At 38.2% G+C, this 23066-nt stretch overlaps 2 protein-coding genes and 2 non-coding genes across 7 annotated transcripts in view; 1 reads left to right on the forward strand and 3 right to left on the reverse strand.

Annotated features, from left to right (window-relative positions):
- LOC133848723 (uncharacterized) overlaps positions 1–23066 on the forward strand; it is a 157119-nt gene that overhangs the window by 41092 nt on the left and 92961 nt on the right. Inside the window, exon 3 of one of the 2 annotated variants that reach the window (XM_062284379.1) lies at positions 12408–14552. In XM_062284379.1, the coding sequence (XP_062140363.1) occupies positions 12449–14552 (2104 nt within the window). In that variant the 5' untranslated portion in view covers positions 12408–12448. Of the gene's footprint in view, positions 1–12407; positions 14553–17109; positions 17253–23066 lie in introns of those variants that run through there. The other variant, XM_062284381.1, reaches the window with a different exon arrangement.
- Trnap-agg (transfer RNA proline (anticodon AGG)) lies at positions 815–886 on the reverse strand. Its single transcript has one exon. It is a non-coding gene; the product is annotated as a tRNA-Pro (tRNA).
- On the reverse strand, positions 1372–1443 carry Trnap-agg (transfer RNA proline (anticodon AGG)). Its single transcript has one exon. It is a non-coding gene; the product is annotated as a tRNA-Pro (tRNA).
- LOC133848146 (uncharacterized) lies at positions 1606–2313 on the reverse strand. Of its 3 annotated transcripts, none has more exons than XM_062283573.1 (2): positions 2193–2313; positions 1606–2135 (listed from the first exon to the last, which is right to left on the reverse strand). In XM_062283573.1, the coding sequence occupies exon 2, from the start codon at positions 2106–2108 to the stop codon at positions 1755–1757; it is 354 nt and encodes a 117-aa protein (XP_062139557.1). In that variant the 5' UTR covers positions 2109–2135; positions 2193–2313; the 3' UTR covers positions 1606–1754. The 3 variants fall into 3 exon arrangements, with proteins under 3 accessions (XP_062139557.1, XP_062139556.1, XP_062139555.1); XM_062283572.1 differs by having other exon boundaries at positions 1606–2139; positions 2193–2297; XM_062283571.1 differs by having other exon boundaries at positions 2187–2297.

Consider the following 23066-nt stretch of genomic DNA (forward strand, 5'->3'; position numbering starts at 1 on the left):
TTACGAAACATGGCGGGGACATCAAGTCAACTCGAGTACTCAACTGCTGCTGCTGCTGCTGCTGCTGCTGCTGCATCTTCTTCTTCTTCGTCTTCTTGGTCAAAATGCCAGGCGATGACGCATTTGCAATTAACATGGACCCTCAAGTTCGAGGTGCTTTGACCCTGTGCCACATCTCGTCCCTTTTGCCACTCTTGCAATATTAACTCTCCCACTCTCCCACTCTCCTGCTCTCTCACACTTTGGCAACTGCATTCACAAGTTTGCTCAAGCACAATTTAGTCGATTGCTGAAACTTTTCGCTTGTTAACTACAACACTTGAACTCTTCACTCGTTTTGTTGTGAGTTTTATAGTACTTTAAATTTGCAGCATGAATTGAGGTTGAAAACCTTTAGCCGATTTGTTGTTACCTACTTTAATAGTTTGCAAAGTGGCGGAAATGTAAACAGACAACATTACAAGCGAATTGAGAAAGTGTAAGAGAACCTTTAATCTATTTTTAATATTTCTAAAAGCTTAAATAACATTATTAAATTACATTTGTTCCAAATTTTCAAAATAATTAAATGATCACGAATATAATTATTAATCAGTTACTTAAAGAACAATAACTTGAGCTTGAGGTTCTTCAAAATATCGACGTCATTTATGGCCAACATAACATTACGTATACGCAATGTTTACAATTATGAATGGAGAGCCTACAAAAATAAAATTGATGCTGTAATGAATAATTATTCTAATTTATTAAAACAAATTTATTTTTTACCCTTTGTTATGGGTAAAAAATAAATAAAAAAAGAAAGCATCTTGGGCTCGTCCGGGATTTGAACCCGGGACCTCCCGCACCCTAAGCGGAAATCATACCCCTAGACCAACGAGCCAGTTGTTCAATCGGCGGCAAAAAAGCCAACAAAAGCCAACGGACGAAGTTGACTTAAGTTCCATTCCATTTCAATTTGCATATCAGCTTTTATTGTCTGAATTTTAAGCACTTTCAAAAATCAAACTCGCAGACATTCATCAATAAAATCAATGTTTATAGAGCTGGTAATAAATCTAGATATCGGAAATGCTTTCTCCTGTTGCAGACATTCGAAATAGTAATGGTATCATAGACTTTCACTTGTTATTTTAACATCATAACGACGAGTAAAACCAACTACAAAAAAATAGGTTCCTAACAAAATTATTTGCAAATATGTACTTGAAGTTTGGTGGTTGTTAGTTAAAATGCGCAATTAAATACCTAATATGCCAAGTCATTTATTTCATTGTTGGTATTAACCTAAACTTAGCATTTTTAGCCAGCTCAGCTTTAAATGTGTTGTCTGTAAAAAAATAAAAATAAAAAATAATTATGCAACTTGGGCTCGTCCGGGATTTGAACCCGGGACCTCCCGCACCCTAAGCGGAAATCATACCCCTAGACCAACGAGCCAGTTGTTCAATGGCTGCCAAGTTAAGCAATATGAAACGCCAGATGGCGCCAGCCGCTCTTTCAATCGTTTCAATCTAAATATAGACACAAGCAAGTGATAGCAACAACAACTAGTTGAAGTGAAAGCTGCTGATGAGACAGAAGACAGAAGACTGAAAAATGCGCTCGCTTCGAGTTGATAAATTGGCTTGGCCAATAAACGTAAAATGTATTGGCCAGCAAAATAAACCGAAACACTCGAGTTACATGTGTTGGGCAAATCAATTGCAATCGTGGCCAACTGGCAAACGCGGCACCTTCAGCATATTGAACTACAACTCGCGTACTATGGGATCAAAGCTACTATAGTATTGAACCTCGTTTGATGAATCGTCCGAGTCATCATCGTCATCATCATCATCAGCGTCCTCGTTCAGTTGTGGTTGCTGCTTCTCATGCAGCTGCTGCATCTCCATCTCCAGCTCCATCTTCTTCTCCTTCTCCTTCTCCATATCAATATTCAACTGTGAACTCGACTCGACATCTGCGGCCCTCACTTGCTCCAATTCAATGGCCTCGATTTCGATGCCTTCTGCCCCGGAACGTTTACGTTGTCCGAATAACTCCAAGAAGAGCGATTTTGTGCGATGCAGCAATCGTATTAAATAGTCAGATAGTGTCGACATTTTCGAGACTTTTTACTTAACTTTTACCTGGCTGGCAAAGAAGGATTTTTTAGAGTACTTTTACTTTGGCACGCACACACTTACCACAAAAGCAAAAACAAGCTGCTCAAGGATTACGATTGAAAGTTTCAACACACACAGAGTCAAGATAGTCGATATTAAATTAATGGCATGGCGCATACACGTAATCCAAAGCCAACTGAGAAAAGTGAAAGCATTTGAAAGCATCTTATATGGAGCTGCCAAACACTCTCTAACTCTTCGGCACTCTCTCTTTGCTTTTTCTTTATCTATATTCGAGAACCTTTCATAAGTATGCAATAAAATATAAAAGGAACTTACTTCTGTACACAGACACATAGTAACAGCAAAGCAAAGAGACTGAGAGCGAGAGAAAGAGAGAGAAAGAGTGAGTGGCTCAATGGCGGTTTAAAAGTGCCTGCAGGGGAATCGCAAACGGAGATTGGAGTGGACATGTTGGGTGTGTGGGTGAGTGGGTGCTATGCACACAACGCCATCAAGTTGCAGTAAAGAAGCAGTTTATCAGGCACCCGAAGAAGAAGATAGCGCACGTCTATCGCAGCTGAGGAATCTAACCAGACGTATACATAATATGTGCACACAATCAACTACAGTAAAGCTTCTTTACATTGAAATCGCTCTAATATTATATAAATATACATTGCCACAAAGAATATATTTCATAACATTAAATATAAATATGACAGAGTTTATTAAGTAAAGCAGTTGAAAAATATTAAAAGTAATTTCGAAATTAAACAAATTTTAAAAATGATTATTATTCATACATAAACTCGATTATTTATGTATATAGAATATATTTTGTTATGCACAAACTGTTTAGTTATTGTTGCATCGAGTTCATTGTACAGAAGCTTGATTGTAGCTAGCGCATTCAAGTTAGATGTCAGAACGCGACCAACTGGCGCTGTAACAAATCATTGCTGAAAATGTTATGCAGGGAAGCAGCTGGCTAAAATGACGAGCAACGAGACACGAACTAGGAGTTGCAACAGCAGCAACAGTGGCAGGCACAAGGGGCAGGGGCTGGGGCAGAGTGTAGAGCAATGTGCTTGTTGTTGTACATAGCTGCTTCATTGTTGTCGCCCCATTGCTGTTGCACTTGTTGACAATGCATCACGCATTGTAGGGAAATGATGATAGCACTAAACAGCTTGACGAGCAGATGCGATAATGCCAGTGTAAGTCAATGTACCCTACACAAAAAACACAACAAAATAACACACAACAAAAAGAAAATGCGCAAAAAAACACTGAAGATAAGAGTTGAAACAAGATAGAATAGAAATGAAAGTGAGTGACAACAGGGTGGAAGCTTTAAAATGCTGCATGAACTGCCCTTAGAATATGTCGCATGTACTTCATAAGAATTCTTATGATACAAACTGATTCTACTATGTTTATTGGGGATGCTACTAATAGATAGATAAATGATCTATTCAAATATATATATATACAGTAGAATCCGGTTATAACGACTTCGCTTATAGTGTCCGACCGGCTCGATGGCTTGGTTGGTCCCCATACAAACTTATATGAAAGGGCCTCCGCTTAGAACGTCTTCGCTTATACGGACGAAATTTTTCAGAATTCAACCGGATATTGCGACGAAAAGAAAAAAACTCAGCGAAATAATGCCAAAAAATTTAAGCATCAAACGACGCTGTTAGAAATGTATGTATTTAACAGTGATCCGCACTCTTTGCTTGTGTTCGTAGGAGCGACAGGAAGGTTCTTATATTCTCACTACTCTCTGTTAGTTTTAGCTGACGCCTTATCTTATGCTAAGGAACATTCAGGTATACGATTTATTATGGAAAAACGATGATATTAAATGAAAATTATACATTTTTTTTGTTTTGTTTAAAAATTAATTTGTTTTATCTTAAAACCCTATTACGAACATGGCAACAATAAAAAAAAAACATAAATTTGTTTTGCTCCTTTCGGTTAGTGCGTCTTCCGGGTATAACGACGTAAAATCGTCGATCCCTTGAAAGTCGCTATAACCGGAATCTACTGTAATTACAAAATACAAATAATAGAGAATGTATTTGTAATCACTCACATTTTAAATAACTTCACTAGTTATATTTAAATTTGATTCTTAAACTTTCACTCTTATAATCACAAGAAAAAAAATGAAACAAAAAACACAGATTTGCAATTTTATAAGACTGACTCTTATATTACAAACATAACTCACGATTACACTTACATATATTCACCACACCGAGAATTGTATAAGACTGGCACTTCTATTGATATTATATTTCACTTATGTGGAGGCGTGTAAAGCATAGATGAAATTAGAAGAAGAATGCGCGCCAATTGTATGTGACTCATATGTGTGAGAACGAGACGAAAACACGCGCCAATTTCTGGCATTTTCACAAAAAAAGAAAAAGAAAGAAAAAAATTGCACTTTAACAACAGCTCACACATAAGAGATTAATAATAGGTAATTTGCAAACAATACAAATATGATTTAGCTAATGTGGAATGAGAATTCAACGATCTTCTCTTAATTATTAATTTTTAAGCCGTTGTCGCGAATTTACATAAATGCAATTGCTGCACCGCGGTGCACCGGTCAAATGCACTCTGCGCTCCTCTGACGCGTACTGATTGGTATTTGTGATACAATAATATACTTCCTTACGCGTAGAACGGCAAGGAGCTTTTGGGGACATTGGTATGTAGGTGTGTGCGTATGAAAGATGAAAGCAATGGGACGAGGACAAAAGCAAAGTTTGCAGGTGCAAGCGAGTGTGCTATAGAAGATTGTTAAAGCAAACGCTCGCCGATCGTGTCTATCACACAAGTGTACGCTTGTACTCACATATAATAATTGTACATACATATGTATGTATATTTAAGTATGTGCGTCTGCGTATATGTATGTTTGTTTAGTAGTAGTTGCAATTTCAATTGCAATTTCTGCTAGCACTATTTTTCTTGCTTTAAAATGGTTCCTAAACAGCTGCTAAAAATTGCGATTTTGTTATTGTTTTTACCCTTGGCATTACTTTTGCTACTTATTTAATTTTCCAATGTCTATTTGAAGAGCAGCTTTAATGTGCTGCTGCTATTTCAACTGCTGATAAAAGTGCCTGTGATAGAAACGATCGGCAAACGTTTGCTTGGAAAATTGTCTGTCGCCCACTCGCTTGCTCTTGCACACTTTCCTACGCACCCACATTCATACGAATAGATGTACATATGTACATACATGTATATCCCAAAAGCTCCTTGCAGCTTTAGGTGTGAGGAAATATTTTATTGTACCACGAATATCAATCAGTACGCGGCAAACGAGCGAAGAGTGTATTTGACCTGCGCAGCTTGTGTTCAAAAATTCGCGACGAAAGCTTGGTTTTTATTTAAATATCGATAAATGTGTTTAAACATCAATACTTAGCATATTGCTTTGTTATTAATTCCCTTTTAAGGGTTCAATTATACGAGTTTTAATGTTAAAGTGAATATTTTTTCCTTTTTTTCTGTGAAAGTGATAAAATTGGCGGGTGGTTTATTTTCGTCTCGCTCTTACTCACGGCTACGCTGCATAAAAGTTTTTATATGTAGTTTGCGCGCATCCTAATTCTAATTTCTTTGTAGCTCTTGCGTATAAGTGTAATGTAAATAGAAGTCTTCTACATTCGTGTGTGTGTTTTTTTAAGTGTTTTTTTTTGTGAATATAAGATGTCTTATAAATTTGTATAAGTGTGTGTGTGTTTGTTTTTCTTCATTTATTTTTAGTGATAATAATTGTGAAAGTAAAAGTGCAGTTTAATTATTATAACTTCAGGGAAAGCATTATTTGAACGTGAGTAATTACAAATAAATGTACATATTTATATTCACATTTAAATATGTATTTTTTTCTATGTACAATACATTCGGGAATTAATTTGTTCTTCTGGCAAAAAACACTATTGAATTCACTTAAAAATTTCTTACACAAGTTATTTGAGTAATTATTCTTTTAGTGCATCTTTTAAGACATTAAATTATTTTAACAGTTGCAGCTGCTTTAACTCCCACTATGAATAGTGCTTACATCAGCCACTAAAATAGTTGCTGCTGCTCTTTATGCTGTCGGCAATTTGCCAACGCCAATTAGCCGTTAAGCTTGCGTTCCCATTTTCATTTCATTTTCATTGTGGCCCTCACGTTGTCGTCGTTGTCGTAGTTGTTTGACAATTGTGCGCATTTCATTTAATTCGTAAATTAACAAGCGATTCCATCAGCACAGACCACACACAATGGCATCATCTCCCCTTTTTGTTGTGTGTTGTTGTAGTATGCAACTTAAAAGAAACAATATAGAGTGAGAATGTCATGTGACATCTTGCACGATCCTTTCGCGATTTATGTGCGATCATTTCGCGATTCTTGCGCGATTCTTCCAGGAGAGTCTTCCTTGACTGCTCCAGGAGAGTCTTCTTTGACTCCTCCAGGAGAGTCTTCCTTGACTCCTCCAGGAGAGTCTTCCTTGACTCCTCCAGGAGAGTCTTCCTTGACTCCTCCAGGAGAGTCTTCCTTGACTCCTCCAGGAGAGTCTTCCTTGACTCCTCCAGGAGAGTCTTCCTTGACTCCTCCAGGAGAGTCTTCCTTGACTCCTCCAGGAGAGTCTTCCTTGACTCCTCCAGGAGAGTCTTCCTTGACTCCTCCAGGAGAGTCTTCTTTAACTTTAAGAGGAAAGTCTTCCTTGATTCTTTCAGGAGAGTCTTTCTCAACTTTTCCAGGAGAATTTTCCTCAGCTCCTTCAGGAGAGTCTTCCTCAACTCTTTCAGGAGAGTCTTCCGCGACTCTTCCAGGAGAGTCTTCCTTGACTCTTAGAGGAGAGTCTTCCTTGACTCTTTCAGGGAAGTCTTCCTCAACTCTTCCAGGAGAGTTTTCCTCGACTCGTCCGGAAAAATCTTCCTCGAGAATTTCAATGAAGAAAATTGAATATAGTGCAGTTCTACTTTATGCGAATTGACTGTGAGCATAGTTGATGCTACTTGAAATGAGGTTTAAATTTGAATTTCGTTGCAGCTGAGCACACCCGATGGCAATCAGGCAAATTAACAGGGTAAATGCGCGTGTATTCTGGCTATAAATGAAAATTCAAATGTAAGAATCCCAAGTGGTTGACTGGCTGCGAAGTGTGGAGCTGTGAGCTGTGTTTGCAATGTTTGCTGCTGCTGTGAGAGTGTGTAAGTGCATATTTCAATCGAAGCATAAGAGGCGCAGCATTCGAGGGTTGCCTTTGGCATTGCCGCCACAGCAGCAGCAACAGCAACAGCAGCAACAGCAACAGCAGCAGCTGTGTTAAGTGTGTGGTGCATCCTAGAGATGCATGACCATAAATATCACGACGATGACGATCATCCGGCAAGATGAGGCTGGAGTCGCAAGTCGCGGTAGCAGCAAACATCTTAAATATATTTTCTAATTACTTGTTCGCGCTCGCATCATGCTACCAACAACAACAGCAACAACAGCAGCAACAACAACTCCAACTCCATGTCCGACTGCGACTGCAACTGCAACTCGAAGTGCAACTGCGATTCCATTTGCATATTGCAGCGTTTGCAGCAAAACGTGACACGCGAAAAAAAGGGGGTTTGACTTTGGCAAACGATTGAGACTGGGCTGGAGGATGGCGGATGGAGGATGGAGGAGGGCTGGAGGATGGTGACGCAGACCTGGGGTTGGCCTCAATGCGAGCAATGCATTGGCGACACATAAATTGTAAATATGATAGAAGAACATGCAACACTCTTGCTTGCTGGCTTCCTTGCCGCTCCGCCTGATGATGCTGCTTCTTCCTCTCTCGTTTTCCTCTTCTTTCCTTTCCTTTCATTTATGTTCTTTTCTCTTTTTGTTTTTTTTGCAAATAATTATTGCAATGCGTTTTGTTGTTTTGTGCTCGGCACGCATACACTAGACTACAAGTATGAGTACGCGTCTGAATACACCCATATTCGCTTACACACACACGCACACACTTACATATTTTACATTTTATGCAGCTACGATTAGGTGGAGTTGTTTTCTGTACCTCAAACACGCCACCTCTTCAGCGAGTCTTCATGCTCATTAATTGTACAATCGCTGCCCCAAAGGCAGAGCAAGAGCATAACAACTGCCTGTCAATGCGTGTGTGCAGCATGCAGCATGCAGCATGCCTCAAAGTCTATATCCACATTTCTATGTTCAACCAGATCAAATTTGTTTACTGGGCGACAATCATTAACAAAGTCTGAAAACAAATAACTTTTTTTTAGCACACATTAAAGTTAGTCTAATTTTCTTTAAAACTTTAAAGTTTTTACGGTCACAAATTTATTTTTATATAGTTTTAGTTGCTTCATTTTGCTTTTTTTTTATTGTACTTTTGTCCAGAGATTTTAAATTTATTAAGTAGTGCAGCAGTACTTCAATAAAGTACCATAAGAACACATTTTAGGGAAAACTCATTCAGGACAAACCTTATTCATACTCATATCATAAAGATTACACAACTAACTGCAATAGAAGAAGCTGACAAAATTACACATAAAATGTAAGCTTGGGTCTAATTAATCTACATTAAATCTTATTCAATCTACATTCGAGATATGCTCGATTTCCAAAGAATTGCATTGGTATATACTCGTAGTATTTGTATAGTAATAAATTATAGTAGAACAGAATCAAAAGAAACATAAAGTAGAAAATTGGATCTGCATTTAATCTTATGAATCTGCATTGGGAATATTCTCGATTTTTTCAAAATTTTATTGATATAGACTTTTTTTCATAATCTTTCGTTCTTATATTAGTAATAATATATAGTAGATTATTCGGGTAATTCAGTGTATTCGAAGTAAATATATTTTTGCAGTATTTCGCTGTCGAGTTCACTCACTTGCAACGCATTTCGCTAGAATAGTCTTCTTCGAGAGCACGCGTTTCCCTTCAAGACTCCTTTGTCGCGACTTCTCCCTTCGCCGCCTCCTCCCCTCTCTCTTCCTTTGGTCGTCCTCCCCATGGCTGTCTACGCTTTAAAGCAAACACACATTTGCCACATTTTCTGTGGACTGTGTGGCAACTTTAACACATCTTCCTCGAATTGTTTGCATAAGCAGTGCGTGTAGTGACTGCCACAGTAGCTGCAACAGAAATGTCTTTGCTCTTTGCATGTGTGTGTGTGTGTGTGTGTGTGTGTGTGTGTGTGTGCAGGGTATCCACTTATATATTTCCAATTAGCAGGAATAGCCGCCACCCTGGCGATGAAGAGAAGCTGCTTGATGCTTGATGGTTAGCCAGCGAAAGTCTTGAGCCACAGCCTGAGGTTAATTGGCCAGTCGCTCTAGCTCTACTTCTAGCTCTTCCCTCTCTATTTCTCTGTATGTTTCTCTCTCTCTCTCTCTTTCACTGTCTCTGTGCCACGCTCAAGGCGAACCAGGAAGTTGTTGTTGATATTCTCGTTCGCATGTATATGTTTTTCACTTCACTTTCTTTAGCAAATTTCACTTCAGCGTGTGGCATGAAAAAAAAAACGCTAAAGGAAAACGGAAGAGACAAAAACAAAGCGAAACTAACGACCTCCCTCCTGCACACACACGCAAGCACACACATACATACATATGTGAGGCTCATAAACTTTATCCTGCCAGCTTGAGTGTTTTTTTTTTGCCTCCCAACTTCTGCTGACTTCTGACTCTCGCGATCCCTGTCAGAGTTTTGCAGCTTCTGTTGGCATCTTTTTAGCGCAACATTTGCTGTTGACAATGCATTTTCTATATAGCAAGCTGCATGCAGCTTTAACTTGCAACTTGTGGCTTTAACTGCTAGATTTAGCCTTTGCTTTAATTTCAATTTCAATTCCAATGCCAATTCGAAACTGCCCGCTGTGCTCGACTAAATTTAGACGCTAATTTGGCGACCCGCTGTGCAAGTTATCCCGCCTCAAAGTTCCTCTTCCTCCGCTGCCGTGGCCAGCTTAAGTTACAGCTAGTAAGACAAGAAAGAGACAGCGAAGAAGAGAGAGACAGAAGGAAGAGAACAGCTACTCAAATTACCAATTGAATTCTCTTTCACTGTCCTCTGTCTGCAGTTGAACCTGCTATGCAGTCATAACTTTGGTGGCATTATCATCGTCAACTTTATTATGTTCCACACATTATCAGGCTGCTCTTTCTTACCCCTCTCCTGTGTGTGTGTGTGTGTGTGTGTGTGTATGTGCTTCCCTGACCAAGTCTCAGGCCAAGTCGACAAGTCCCCAAGTGTCCGACACATTATACCCAACGACCTTTATCTTAGTCATAATCTTGCCAAACAACTGACATTATCATTTAGCTGTGCATCGTTTCTACCTCTACTAAAATAGCACAAATTATTAAGAATACAACGCAAAGAGCGAAGAATAAAAAAAAAAATGAACCCAAGATAAACACTTGGCAAATTCTTTGCTGTTCTTTCGTTTTCTTTATTTCATTAATTCGCGCTTCATTACCAGCAGTTGTTCTTCTTGGAAGAGTTGAAGCACTTTGCCATCCTCTTCTCGTCTCTTCTCTTCTCCTCGCTTCTTATGCTCGTATTTCTCTCTAAACCGAAGAATATCCACTGCTATTTATGTTATGGAGAGCTTCCACTATGCGTAATCCTTAAATTGCCAACTTCGAACTTTGCGTGTCGACTCTGTGGGCGATCGTTAACAGTTCGTAATTGTTTTTATTGCGCTAAGCTGCTTGCTGAGACTGCTCAACGATGATATACCCTGTGTTGAGCTGATTACAATAAAAATAAATTGTCTCTTTATTGTCTGATTATTTTTAATAAAAAATATTATTATGATTTTGTGCTTTAAGCAGCACATCTAGTTAAATTATGCCTTCTTTTATTATCAAACTCAGCCTCTCGACTCTTACCGGTAGAGGCTTGTCATGAAAATTTTTATTAGAGTAACCAAATGAAATGTATGTAACTTATGTTATGTTACTCCTACCGTTAAGATTGTGCGATCATATTTTTGGTAAATCCTTAATTCAGCCTTCTAGCTTTTGCCTAGAGAGCCTCTATATTATTTTAAATATTATATATTAGTTTTAGCAACGTTTGTTAAGAAATTTTGAAAATCTCAGAAAAATAATTTAAATTATCAGCTGTAAATTGTATATATACAATATATATATTATATAAATACTTCAGCCTTCTAGATCTTACCTAGAGTTTGTTATACAATATGTTATTTTCAGAGAAGTTCGTTGAGAAATTTTAGAAAACACAGAAAAAAAACCTTAAATTATTATGTGTAAAAGTGGCAGCCTCCTAACTCTTACCGATTGGGCTAAGCAGATATGTTATATAAATACTTCAGCCTCCTAGCTCTTACCTTTAGAGGTTTGCTATACATATGCCAATTTGTTACTTTTAGCAAAGTTCGTTGATGAATTTTAAAAGGCCCAGAAATACCACTAAAATAATCCGTTGCAAAAATAGCAGCCTCCTTACTCTTACCGCTTGAGCTGTGTATGTTCCAGCACACTCAGTTAAGAACTGAATTATTACAAATGACTTTCTTAACGAATTGCAGACAATTTACTAATACATTAAAATTGGTGATATTCTTCAATGAAATGTATTTAAAAGCGCATTTTACAATATTTAAATTAAGTTTGCTAGATTTATAATACAAAATTAGATAAACTTTTAATCTATGTAACTTTATGTTAAGTTATTAACAATAAGTAATAATCGGTTGCGATTGTAAACTTCGCAATGTCAATGTTCAGCGAGTCTAAGGCTGTCTAGTAGACTTTTGAAGTAACTTAGGTGACTTCAATGTCGAGTAATTTTTTAAGCTAGGTAACTTTAATCTGTCGCGATTTTAAAGAAGTCGAGTAAGCTCCTAAACATTGCAACTTCAATGTTCAGCGGGTCTCAGGCAGTCGAGTAGACTACGTTCGTTGCTTGTGCGGAGTTGTCGCCATCGTTTTCAATTTACGCGGTGAATATAAAAAGCTATTAGAGTCCCTAAAGAGCCTCGGGCAAAGAGTCGCTTAATTAGGCAGCAATTAATCTCTCTCAAGGAAGGGAGCTGCATTCTCCTTGGTTGCTGGGCGCTAACTGGAATGTGGCGAGTTGCAAGTAGTGAGTCGCGTGCTGCACTTGCAATTTGCAGTTCCACGAACAGTTGTTGCAGCTGTTGCAACTTACAAAATATTTGGCTAATTGTCGCTAAAGAGTTGCATTTTCTTCTTCTTCTTTTACTACTTGCAGGATCAGCGGAAGCAAAGCAGCCGTTAGCAGCAACATGTGCCATGGAGAGCCTGGGACTGGGCAGCAGACGCAACAACAACAACAACAACAACAATCACAGCCACAGCCACAGCCACAACAATCACAGTCACGGGCACAACCACAGCATCAACATCAACAGCGGGAGCAATGGCAGCCACACAAACAGCAGCAGCGGCGGTGGCAACAATACTGGCGGCGGCAACAGCGGCAGCAACTCTGTGGCAGTGGCAGTGGCAGCAACAGTGGGAGTTGCCGGACACCCGCATCATTTGGGCAAGTTGCACGTTCACGCCAGCACACAATCGCACTCGAAGCTGAAGCAGCATCAGCACACGCATCAGTTGCAGCTGCAGCATGCACCGCATCAGCATTCACATCAGCCCGCCAATCAAAACTATTACACGCAACAGCAGACGCAGCTACAGCGTCTCAAGCAGCAGCAGAAGTTGCAACAACAACAGCAGCAGCAGCAGCAGCAGGACGAAGCTTTGTTGCATGGCCTGTCGAAGGCGTTGCCTAAACATGGTTCACTGCATTTTCCGCCACCGCCCGATTATCCGCCGCCAGCAACAAGTCCGCCCCAGCAGCAGCAGCAGCAGCAGCAACAACAACAGCAGCAGCAGCAAAAGTCCGGCGGCAATTCGCCAATTGCTGTGGCAGCCATTGTGAGCAGCAACCTGGGGCAGACAGCTGTCGGGGCAGCTGCAACGGTCAATGGCAATGGCAACGCGCAGCGTCGTCAGCTGTTGCCACGCTATCCGGATCCCGATCCGGATGCCATTGAAATATGCAACGAACAGCAGGAACTGTCGCCTCACCATCATCATCATCCTCATCCCCATTCCCATTCTCATCATCATCTTCCGCATCCGCATCAAGGGCTCATCAAGGCCAAGACGTTGGGTCGCGATGGCAGCGAGGGCAGTGACAAGTGGACAACGTTGCAGCAGGCAAGCAGCTTGCATCACATGCATCACGATTACTCCTATGCCTACTATGAGCCCGGTGCCGCGATGCGGCATTCGAATGTCCCCAAGCTGGATGCGAAGGCAGCTCAAGCGCAAGCCGAAGCCGCGGCGGCAGCTGCTGTCGCTTCTGATGGTCCGCCACCGCCACCGAACTCGATTCGGGCGCTGCTCTCGAAGGGGAAGAAGAACAAGCAGCTGGTGTCGCCGGCCACGCTGCAATCGTATCAGACGCGCTACCACAAGCTGCACAGTTCGAGCTCGAGTCAGTGCGAGAACTTCTACGAGGAGATCAATGCGGCTGCCTTGCAATCGACAGCCACAGGCAAGGCGGCAATCGGTTCGCATTCGCTGGTCGAGGAGGAGTTGCGACGTGTGCAGCATCGTCATCACAAGATACTCGGCGAACTCAATCTGAGTGTGGAGGCCATGCTGATGCCCGACAGTCCGCCCAAATGCAGTCCACCCGAAGCAGTAGCAACAGCAACAGCAACAGCAGCAGCAGCATCGACATCTTCATCGACATCAGCAACTGTTGCGAGTGGCGTTGCAACGCCGCCGAAGCCAAGTCCAACGGTGTGTGTGACAGCGGCCAGCGGACAGCCGGTAATGTTGGCAATGGCCCGCTTGACCTCCACATCGGCGGACAATATCTGTGATAGCACCGATGTGGCCGGCATCGAGCAGCTGCTGGCCACACTCAAAGCAGGCAGCAGCAGCAACGCGGCGACAACAACAACGACAACGGCGATGGCGACCTGCGATCTGGACAGCGGTTTTAGTGGCAGCAGCGGTGCCAGCTACATTGGCAGTCTGCGGCTCACCAAGACGCAGCACATCAAGTGTGCACGTCAAACGCCAACGGCGACGGCGACGGCGACGTCATCGTATGCTACACAAAGTTGCCGCTCCTTTCAGCGTTCGATGGCCTATGATGAGGCAACGCTGCAGCAGTCGGGCGGCACCAATTGCAGCTTTCTAACGCGCGCTTCCTGTGGTCGTCGCATACTCAGCTGTGCGAGAATACGCGCTGCCGAGGATCCGGGTCCCAGTGTGCCTACCGAGTCGAAGGCGCGCAGCTTTTGGAATCGCAAGGGTTGGCGCAAGCTGCCCGGCATCTCTACGTCCACGTCCAGCATCAATGATGCAGGTCTTACAGGTGAGTGTTTATACTATATATGTACATATACATATAATTTGCAATCATATCACATTTAAATTACGCGCACTTCTAGCGTGCGTATTATGCACTAGCCCAGTGCTGGCGCCATCTGTTGTGCAGTCATGCGCCCACATAGCTGTTCGTTGCTTGGCTAAATGGTGCGTGTCCGCGCTGAGCGCGCTGAAAACTTTTGCTGCACAACTGTTGCATACTTTGCGGCGCCGGCAAAGTTTAGTGAACTTTTTTGGTTTGCTGAACTTCAGTGACTGACTTTTTTACACGCAAATCAATCTATTTATAAAAAAAACTCTGTTGCTGCCTTATTCGTTGACTTACTGACTGACTGATTATACGGCTTATTGACTTAAATTGTATTTGAGTACAGTAGCATCCGCTTTTGGCTAATTTGCAAAATTCTTGGAAAAACAGGGAGGAAAAATATCGTGTAGCATTTACATCATAAATTTCAAGGTCTTGCAATTCTGCTTGATTGAAATATGGTTTTATGTTATTGTGTTTGAATGGGGAGCGTATCTTAATTTATTTTTCTTTAACTAAAGCAGTACAATAAAAACAATTGGCTTAACAACTTTAAAAATTTGCGAAATTCCAAAACATGCGGTAGAAACCTGTTGCGAAATGTACACAACTTTCGGCGCTTTGCTTGATGCAATTAAAAGATATTCAAAAACTGAATTAAAATTAATACTATTACATTATTTATTCACGTATAAAAGCAAGGAGTTGCGATATTACTTCAAAAATTGCTTAGAAAAAACTGCTTTGAATATTTTTAGGTGATATTCAATAATTTTGAAAATCTAAGTTATTGTAATATACAATTTCGTGAATTTGAAAGTAATACTGTGTCTACAGATCCTATTTTACGAAATGAATGGAATAAAGAAGAAAATCATAAAAGAAAATATTTAATTATCTTTTCGTGAATTTGTGCCTGTAAAACTTCGATTGCCAAAATTTAAAATTAGCATAGTTGCAAACCCTTTTTTAATTTTACAAAAGTGATAATACTTTAAGTTTTTCTTTTAAAAATTTACCTAAATTAATAGATATCAATGTGGAAATCATAAAAATATATATAAAAATAAAAATATAATAATTTTTCCATGAATTTTAAAGTAAACCTGTATCTCTCTGTAGTCTCTGTTAAAATTGCTATTGCCAATATTGCTTAAAGGATTTGTATCGAAATCAATCAAAATGAAGTAAAGCTTGCTACGCTCCACGCTCCACACTCCACACACACACACACACACACACACACACACACTCCGCACACACTTAGACAACAACAAATATTTACATACTTTCGGCATACATTCGGCACTTGCATGTGCAGCGTGATAATTTTTGTGGCACATGCTCCACTGGCAGCAGCACCGGCTATAACTACAAATCTACATAACATACATACATATATAGTATGTTTATATGTCTGTATGTGTGTACATATCTGCGACTGCGATTGCGACTCGCGCTCGTCGTTGGACATCGCGTAGTCGTCGCCGTCGCCGTCGTCGTTTCGCTTGCCCGTTTTTTAGTCGCTGCTGCTGCTGCTGCGGCTGCGTTTTTTTTTGCTGTACTTTTTTGTTGTTGTTGGCTCATTTTTTGGGCTCCATTCCCATTCATCGGTACTCGGCGGATTCAGTAGAATCGATCTTGTCGTGCTTGCCGCATGCTTTGCGCTATCGTTTGAAGCGCGCGCTCGTCTCGCAGTCTTTTGTTGTCGCTTACTATATTTTGTTGTTTTTTATCTCCACGCACACTCACACACAGTAAATAAAAGTACTCACATGCACAATTGATGTGCCTACCAATACTCTAACACACTTTCAAACCAAGTGCCGTGTGTGTGTGTGTGTAAGTGTGTTTTATATACATATATTTTTTTCTCGTTTTTGTTGGTGTCTAAAGTGCAAGTGCAAGTGAGTTCTATACAAGTGCAGTTTGCGACTCTATACAACGAGTGAGTTAACAACTCTAAGTGTGTATGTGTGTCTTTCTCTCTCTTTGTGTGTGTGTGTTTGTCATGCTTGTTGCCCCCATGACCCCCGCCCTAAAAATGAAAATAAATGTGAAATAAAAGAGCGCCAGAGCATCGCGCCAAGCTCACGACCCCCGCAACACAACAAAACAAAATCTCTGCATGTTTTTTTTGTCCCCATGCTGAGGGAGGCGTTGTTCTTCACAGAGATAATACGTTTGTAATATGATTGTTTGGTTCCTATACAAATAAAATAAAAGCAGAGCTTAGCTAATTATTTACAAATTAAAGCTTGAAATCGACTTAAATTTCAAGATTCAAATTGCTGCTGTCATATTCCCAAATTTAAATCGACAGCAATTCATTTGTTATCAGTTGTCGCATGATTTCTGAATTAATTATGAAACTAATGCTCGAAGAAGTTGCAACACAACAAACATACATTACACACAGAGAGAAAGAGAGTGTGAAAGAGTAAGAGAACATTCTTTAGTTTCTCAAGATACATTTTTGAATATCATTGACTGAACAAAGTGTCTGTTGGGATATGTGAAACACCTGAATAATGGCATTTCAAATAATTAAATCCGCGCTGGACAGCCACAGCAATCATCATCAGCATCCGCATTCGATGATCCGCAGTAATCTGGGCCTAAGTCGCAATCACGGCACCGGCGTCGTTCTATTAAAATGTATGTGTATTTCATTAATTTACTGAATAACATATAATGTGGATGTCGTAATTATTCTATTTATACATTCAAGAGATAGCTTTCAGCATTTTCATTTCAACTTTAATCTCTCCTCATTTGCCATATAAGTATTTATATATTTGCAACTTTCAATTTTGATAATCAATTCTTAGGAGTATTACTTTATCGATGTTATTCAACTTTTCTGCTATATAACTTTATTGTTTTCAGAATTCAAATATGACCATTTTTTAATTAATCTTTTTTCCCGGTTCCATCTAATTGCAAACTGTTTATACCCGCTACCCATAGAGTAAAAAGGGTATTATAGCTTTGGTTGTGATCAGATAAAAGTTTTTTATAGTTATTTATGAAATATACCAAATATATATATCGGTATTTTTTGGTATATTCATTTGGTATATTTTAAGAAAAATACCAACCTTTTATTGAAAATGGGTAGCAAATATCTTACAGTCGAGTGTGCTCGATTTTCTTACTTGTTTTCTTTATATTTTGGATTTATCAACGTTAAGTCCCAATTTCAAATCAATCACTTAACTTAACAAGTACAAATTAATTAAATTTCCGCAGAAATTTGCCTTTAAACTAAAGTAATCTATTATTAGGATTTTAACTTTATCGATGGTCTACAACTTTTTCTGAAAACTAAATTATTTGATTTATATTTTTAATAAGCCTTTCTTGATTTCATCTAATTACAAGCTGTTTCTCTTTCAATTTTGGCTTCATCAACGTTAAGTTTCATTTTTCGAATCATCACTTAACTAAAGCACAAATTAATTAAATTGCAACAGCAGTTTTGTGTTTAATCTAAAGTCATGACTTAATTCGTCAATGATGTAATTTTGCTTTCTAAAATTCTGGAAGACAAAAGCCTCATTGCAAGCGGATGAAAACCGGATTTGAAATTCGATTTTGATTTTGGGTAAAGGTATTTATGAGCTACTAAGTTGTGCAAGTTGTGAACATGGCGACTAATTGAAAATCGCGTTTTCTGGGTCTCTTTTTTTTTTTTTTTGTTACAACAATTCTCAATTAATGGCAAGTTCTTGGCTAATTTAGAAGCGGGCCAGCGAGTGAACATTTGGCCATCGACTAAACAGCTGCTGACAAATGAATCAGCTAACTTGTTTATGGACAACGCCTCCGTTCACATTTCTAAAGCACTCGCACTCACATTCACACTCACACACACACTCATACTCGAAACACCCAAACACAACCTGCACCCTTTGCGCCCCTTTCGTCTGCATCTTTTGTGTTAGTTTTTGTTTTTGCTTTTTTTTTTGTGCGCAACTTTCGATGACTAATCACGGTATTTGAAAAAGCCATTTGACTTTTTTCTTTTTGACTGGATGTGTAACAAATTATTTTGCAGATATACAATATTGTTGATACTATGTATATAACAGAGAGCAATTCAATTAGAATACCTAAAACAGCAATTCAAAATAAATCAACAATCAACGAGCGAGTCAAAAGGGCAAAGCGCAATGCAGACTCACAAATTGAATAAAAGTCCAACAACAATGGCAATGGCCAACAATAATATAATTAACTACAACGACAGCGACAGCAACAGCAACAGCAACAACAACAATGACAACAACAACGACAACGATGACAATACAAAAACAAATTCATAAATTCAGCATTAATTTATATTACATGCTAATTAATTAATTATGCAATGCTGCAGTCAGAAATCAGAAATCAGCTGCTCTTCTTTAACATGAAATATGTTGAGTTCATGTAATTATGAAATCAATTATACGATTTTTTTGCGAAAGTTTTTCTATGTACATATATTAAAAAATATATCATATTTTTTAAATGTCAATAAATGTCAATTATACTGTATACATATATAGTATATACTGCACACATGTAGTATATTCTACAGTATATAGCTTATATGTACATACATACATCTGCCTCAGCACTTTGATGTGTGTTTCCAGTATATATTGCATACATATAGTATATTCTACAGAATATAGTATATACATTCAACTGCATTAGCACTTCGATGAGTATTTCAAGTATATACTGGACATATTTAGTATATACTGCACACATTTAGTATATACGTTCAACTGCCTTAGCACTTCGATGTGTTTTTTAAGTATATACTGTACATATTTAGTATATATTGCATACATATAGTATATTCAACAGAATATAGTATACACATTCTAACTATCGATTGCACTATCGGGACTATCGATGGTTGGACACTATCGACACGCTCTCGATAGTGGTCGATATTTTTTCAAATTTCTTTGTATACCCGCTTTCTCCGTAGAGTCGGATTGGGTCTTCAGAAAAGCAGGACAAATATTTTCAGTCGTCAAGTAATACAAGTATATACTGCATATAAATACATAGTATATATTACACACATATAGTATATACATCTGCCTCAGCACTTCGCTGTGTATTTCAAGTACATATATACTGCACATATTTAGTATATACTGCATACATATAGTATATTCTACAGAATATAGTATATACATTCAACTGCCTTAGTACTTTGAGGGGTCATCGCCACGTATTTTTCTCTGCAGTGCAACGACTACTATCTCCAAGTACAATAAATAAATAAATATTAAAGTACATTCGCTCATTTCTTCCCTCTCTCTCTCTCTCTCTCTCTCTCTCTCTCTCTCTTTCTCTTTTCGCTATCTGTTTTTGCAACTACCTCAACAAAACAAAATGAGACGAATCGAAACAAAAGCCGAAATATTGGCAATTTAAAAACACATTTTAAATGCGAATTTAATCGCACTTCATGAACATCTTTTGTTTCTGTTCAATAAACTTTAATTGTTCACAACAAAATATAGCAACATTTTGTGTCACAAGATTTGTGCCCATACATTGACAAACAAAGATTGGTTGTTGATTAATTTTTCACTTGAAAATCGTATTTATTTAGCAAAAAATATTGAGTTAATAATAGGCATATATCGAACTGAATTTTTTCATTTCTTCTGAGCAAATTCCTCAAAAGTGATTATTTAGAACTTCAGAAAATTTTGTATTTTGTAAAATGTGGTATTTTTAACACTTTAAATAAATGCTAAACCGCATTGTATATGAAATAAGTAATGTATTTATATATTCACAAATTCTGTATTTTGACAACTTAAAAATAAATCTTTATTTTATAAATTTACTTATAACTGTATAAAATTTGAAATTTGTGAATTTTTAAAAGCAATCTTTATTTTATAAATTTACTTTTAAATTCGCTTTATTATTTTTACTACTTGTTAGCAAATTAAAAAGTTACTATTCGTAAATCATAAAGTATTTCAGTGCAGCATAGAATCTACATATATATATATATGTATATGTATATATATATACTATAAAGTATAGAAACGCTTGAGCTGCTTTTGCAAATTTAGTGTTTGGGTCACGGCAATTGTTAACTAATTTTTCGAGTTATCCTAAGCGCAGCTAAGTGGTCATTCAATTCAATTAGCAAACATTGCTAACAAAAGCGAATTCACTCGTACACAAGTTTAACTATGAAGTAAATCACAAATGTATATAAACTATATATGTATATGCATTCATATTGCATACATATATAGTAATATTCATATGAATATTGTATATGAAAATATGCCTCGCATTGCGTTGTTGCAATGCCCATTTTTATGCCTTTGTGCAGCGCCAAGTGTCGATCGTCAGCTCTTGATGTTGCTACTATTGTTGTTGTTGCTGCTGTTGTTGTTGTTGTTGTAGTTGTTGTTATTGCTGGGCTGACTATTGTTATTGTTGTCTGTGGGGACATTAGCGCGTGTTTGAGTGCCGCTTAAAAACGCCTCGTTAATCAATGTCGTCGTCTCGTCACTTAATTGCAAATGCGACAGCAACAAAGTCACCAACAACAACAACAACAACAATGACAACAACGACAACAACAACTGACTCTTGGGCCCCATGTCCACTGTAATTTTCATTTCCATTTCCACTGTCATTTTCGAAAATACAACAATTCCTTAAGCAGCACTCAGTACATTGGCCCAGACTCCTTTGACTGTAGCATCGACTCAACTCAACTCAACTCAACTCGGCTCAGCTCAGCTGCAGCGCATAGTTGCCACATGCCACATGCCGCACAGTGGTGTGCAGAAGGCAAATAATAAACTATATTTTATTAAGTAAATTGTTGTATAAGTAAAAAAGTTGAAATATTCTACAATATTTTATGAGTATGAAATACTTTTTATTGGAATACATTAAAATAAATACTAATAATGGAAAATTTTCAAATTTTTCAATAAATTTTTAAATAAAAGCAAATAAAAAGGAAATTCATTTCGAATTGCAAGGAAAACCATTTTTAGCAGATTCGTAAAAACCAGAAAAGTTTTAAATATTGTTTAAAACTTTTATTTTTATGATCAAAATAGTTTCTACTGCATTCCTTTACATTTTATTTAGGAATTAAACAGCTTGCAGTTTTCAAATTTACTTCTACACAATTTAATTCGATTTCATTTAACAAATTAATTCCATCTTCAATTATTGTTACTCCACTTCGTTAATGTTTTCTTTAAGAAATAATTTCTACATCATTTTATTAAAGTTTATTGAGGAATTTCATTGCTTGCGGCTTTTGAAAATCTTTTTACTGCACTTGTTTACATTTTATTTAGGAATTTTACTGCTTTCAATTTTGAAATAATGTTCACTTCATTTCCTTACATTTTATTTAACAATTATATCTACTCATTTAATTTGCAAACACTTACAACTAAAAAGTACCACTGTGCGCTGACTTTTCCACCCACTCAGACTCTCCTAGTCACAGCACTTGGCCAAGAGAGTTGAGAGCCTTACAACACGAAATTCGTGTAGCATTTAAGTTGGATTGTAGTTGTTGTTGTAGTTGTAGTTGTAGTTGTAGCTGTAGCTGTTGTAGTGAAAGTGTTTTGACCATGTTTGCATATAAAAAGTGTGCTCATTATTTCATTTTTAGCAGCATTTATTTGGCATACATTTTCCAGCAGCAACAACAACAACAAAAAGGGGGCGCCGCTGAGTTTAAGATGCCAAGTCCCCGTTGTAGTTGTTGTTGTTTTAGTGTTTTTTGGGTGCATGCGACGTATGCGCAATGTTAATTAAAAATTCAAGCCGAACACAAAGGAGTAGCAAAAGCAAAAAAAAAACGTAAACGAAAACCGAAAAAAATTGAAAATGTTGCTGTTGCTGCCGCCGTATTTAGAGGTTGTTAAGAAATTTGCATAATAACAACCACAACAACAACAACAACAATGTAACCGACAATCGCCAATCTCAACTTATCTAATGTGAAGGCATACATAAAAAGCAACAAACAAACAGCAAAAATACCAAATACTTAAAGCATAACACAACGCGCATACGTCCCGTTGTACTCGACGTAGTATCTTCTATGTATGTATATGTTACAGTTGTGTTTTTTTTTTTTGCCCGTCGTTCCGTTCATTGTTTTGTGCGGTTTTAGGGTTTGGTAATCATGCATATGGCAATGATATGAAACAGCCAAAAAGCAAACAGCCAACAGCAGGTTTATTGTCTGTCGACCACCCAAAAGCGGAGCCAACTGCAAAAATGTTGTGAGATGAACTCGTGTTTGTGTGTGTGTGTGTGTGAATACAACGATAAATACTTGTATGTATTTACAAAATGCCGATAGCAAGCGTGACAATTATAAATCATTCGTTGTCACATTAAAACACCTAACAACGACAGCGACAATCAACCACAACCATCCATGCCATCGTGTTG

This window comes from Drosophila sulfurigaster, chromosome X, assembly GCF_023558435.1.
Source record: "Drosophila sulfurigaster albostrigata strain 15112-1811.04 chromosome X, ASM2355843v2, whole genome shotgun sequence".
Taxonomy (NCBI): Eukaryota; Metazoa; Arthropoda; class Insecta; order Diptera; family Drosophilidae; genus Drosophila; species Drosophila sulfurigaster.

Excerpts from the sequence above, each read along its gene's own strand:
- LOC133848146 (XM_062283573.1), bottom strand. The coding sequence starts at position 2,108 with ATGTCGACACTATCTGACTATTTAATACGATTGCTGCATCGCACAAAA.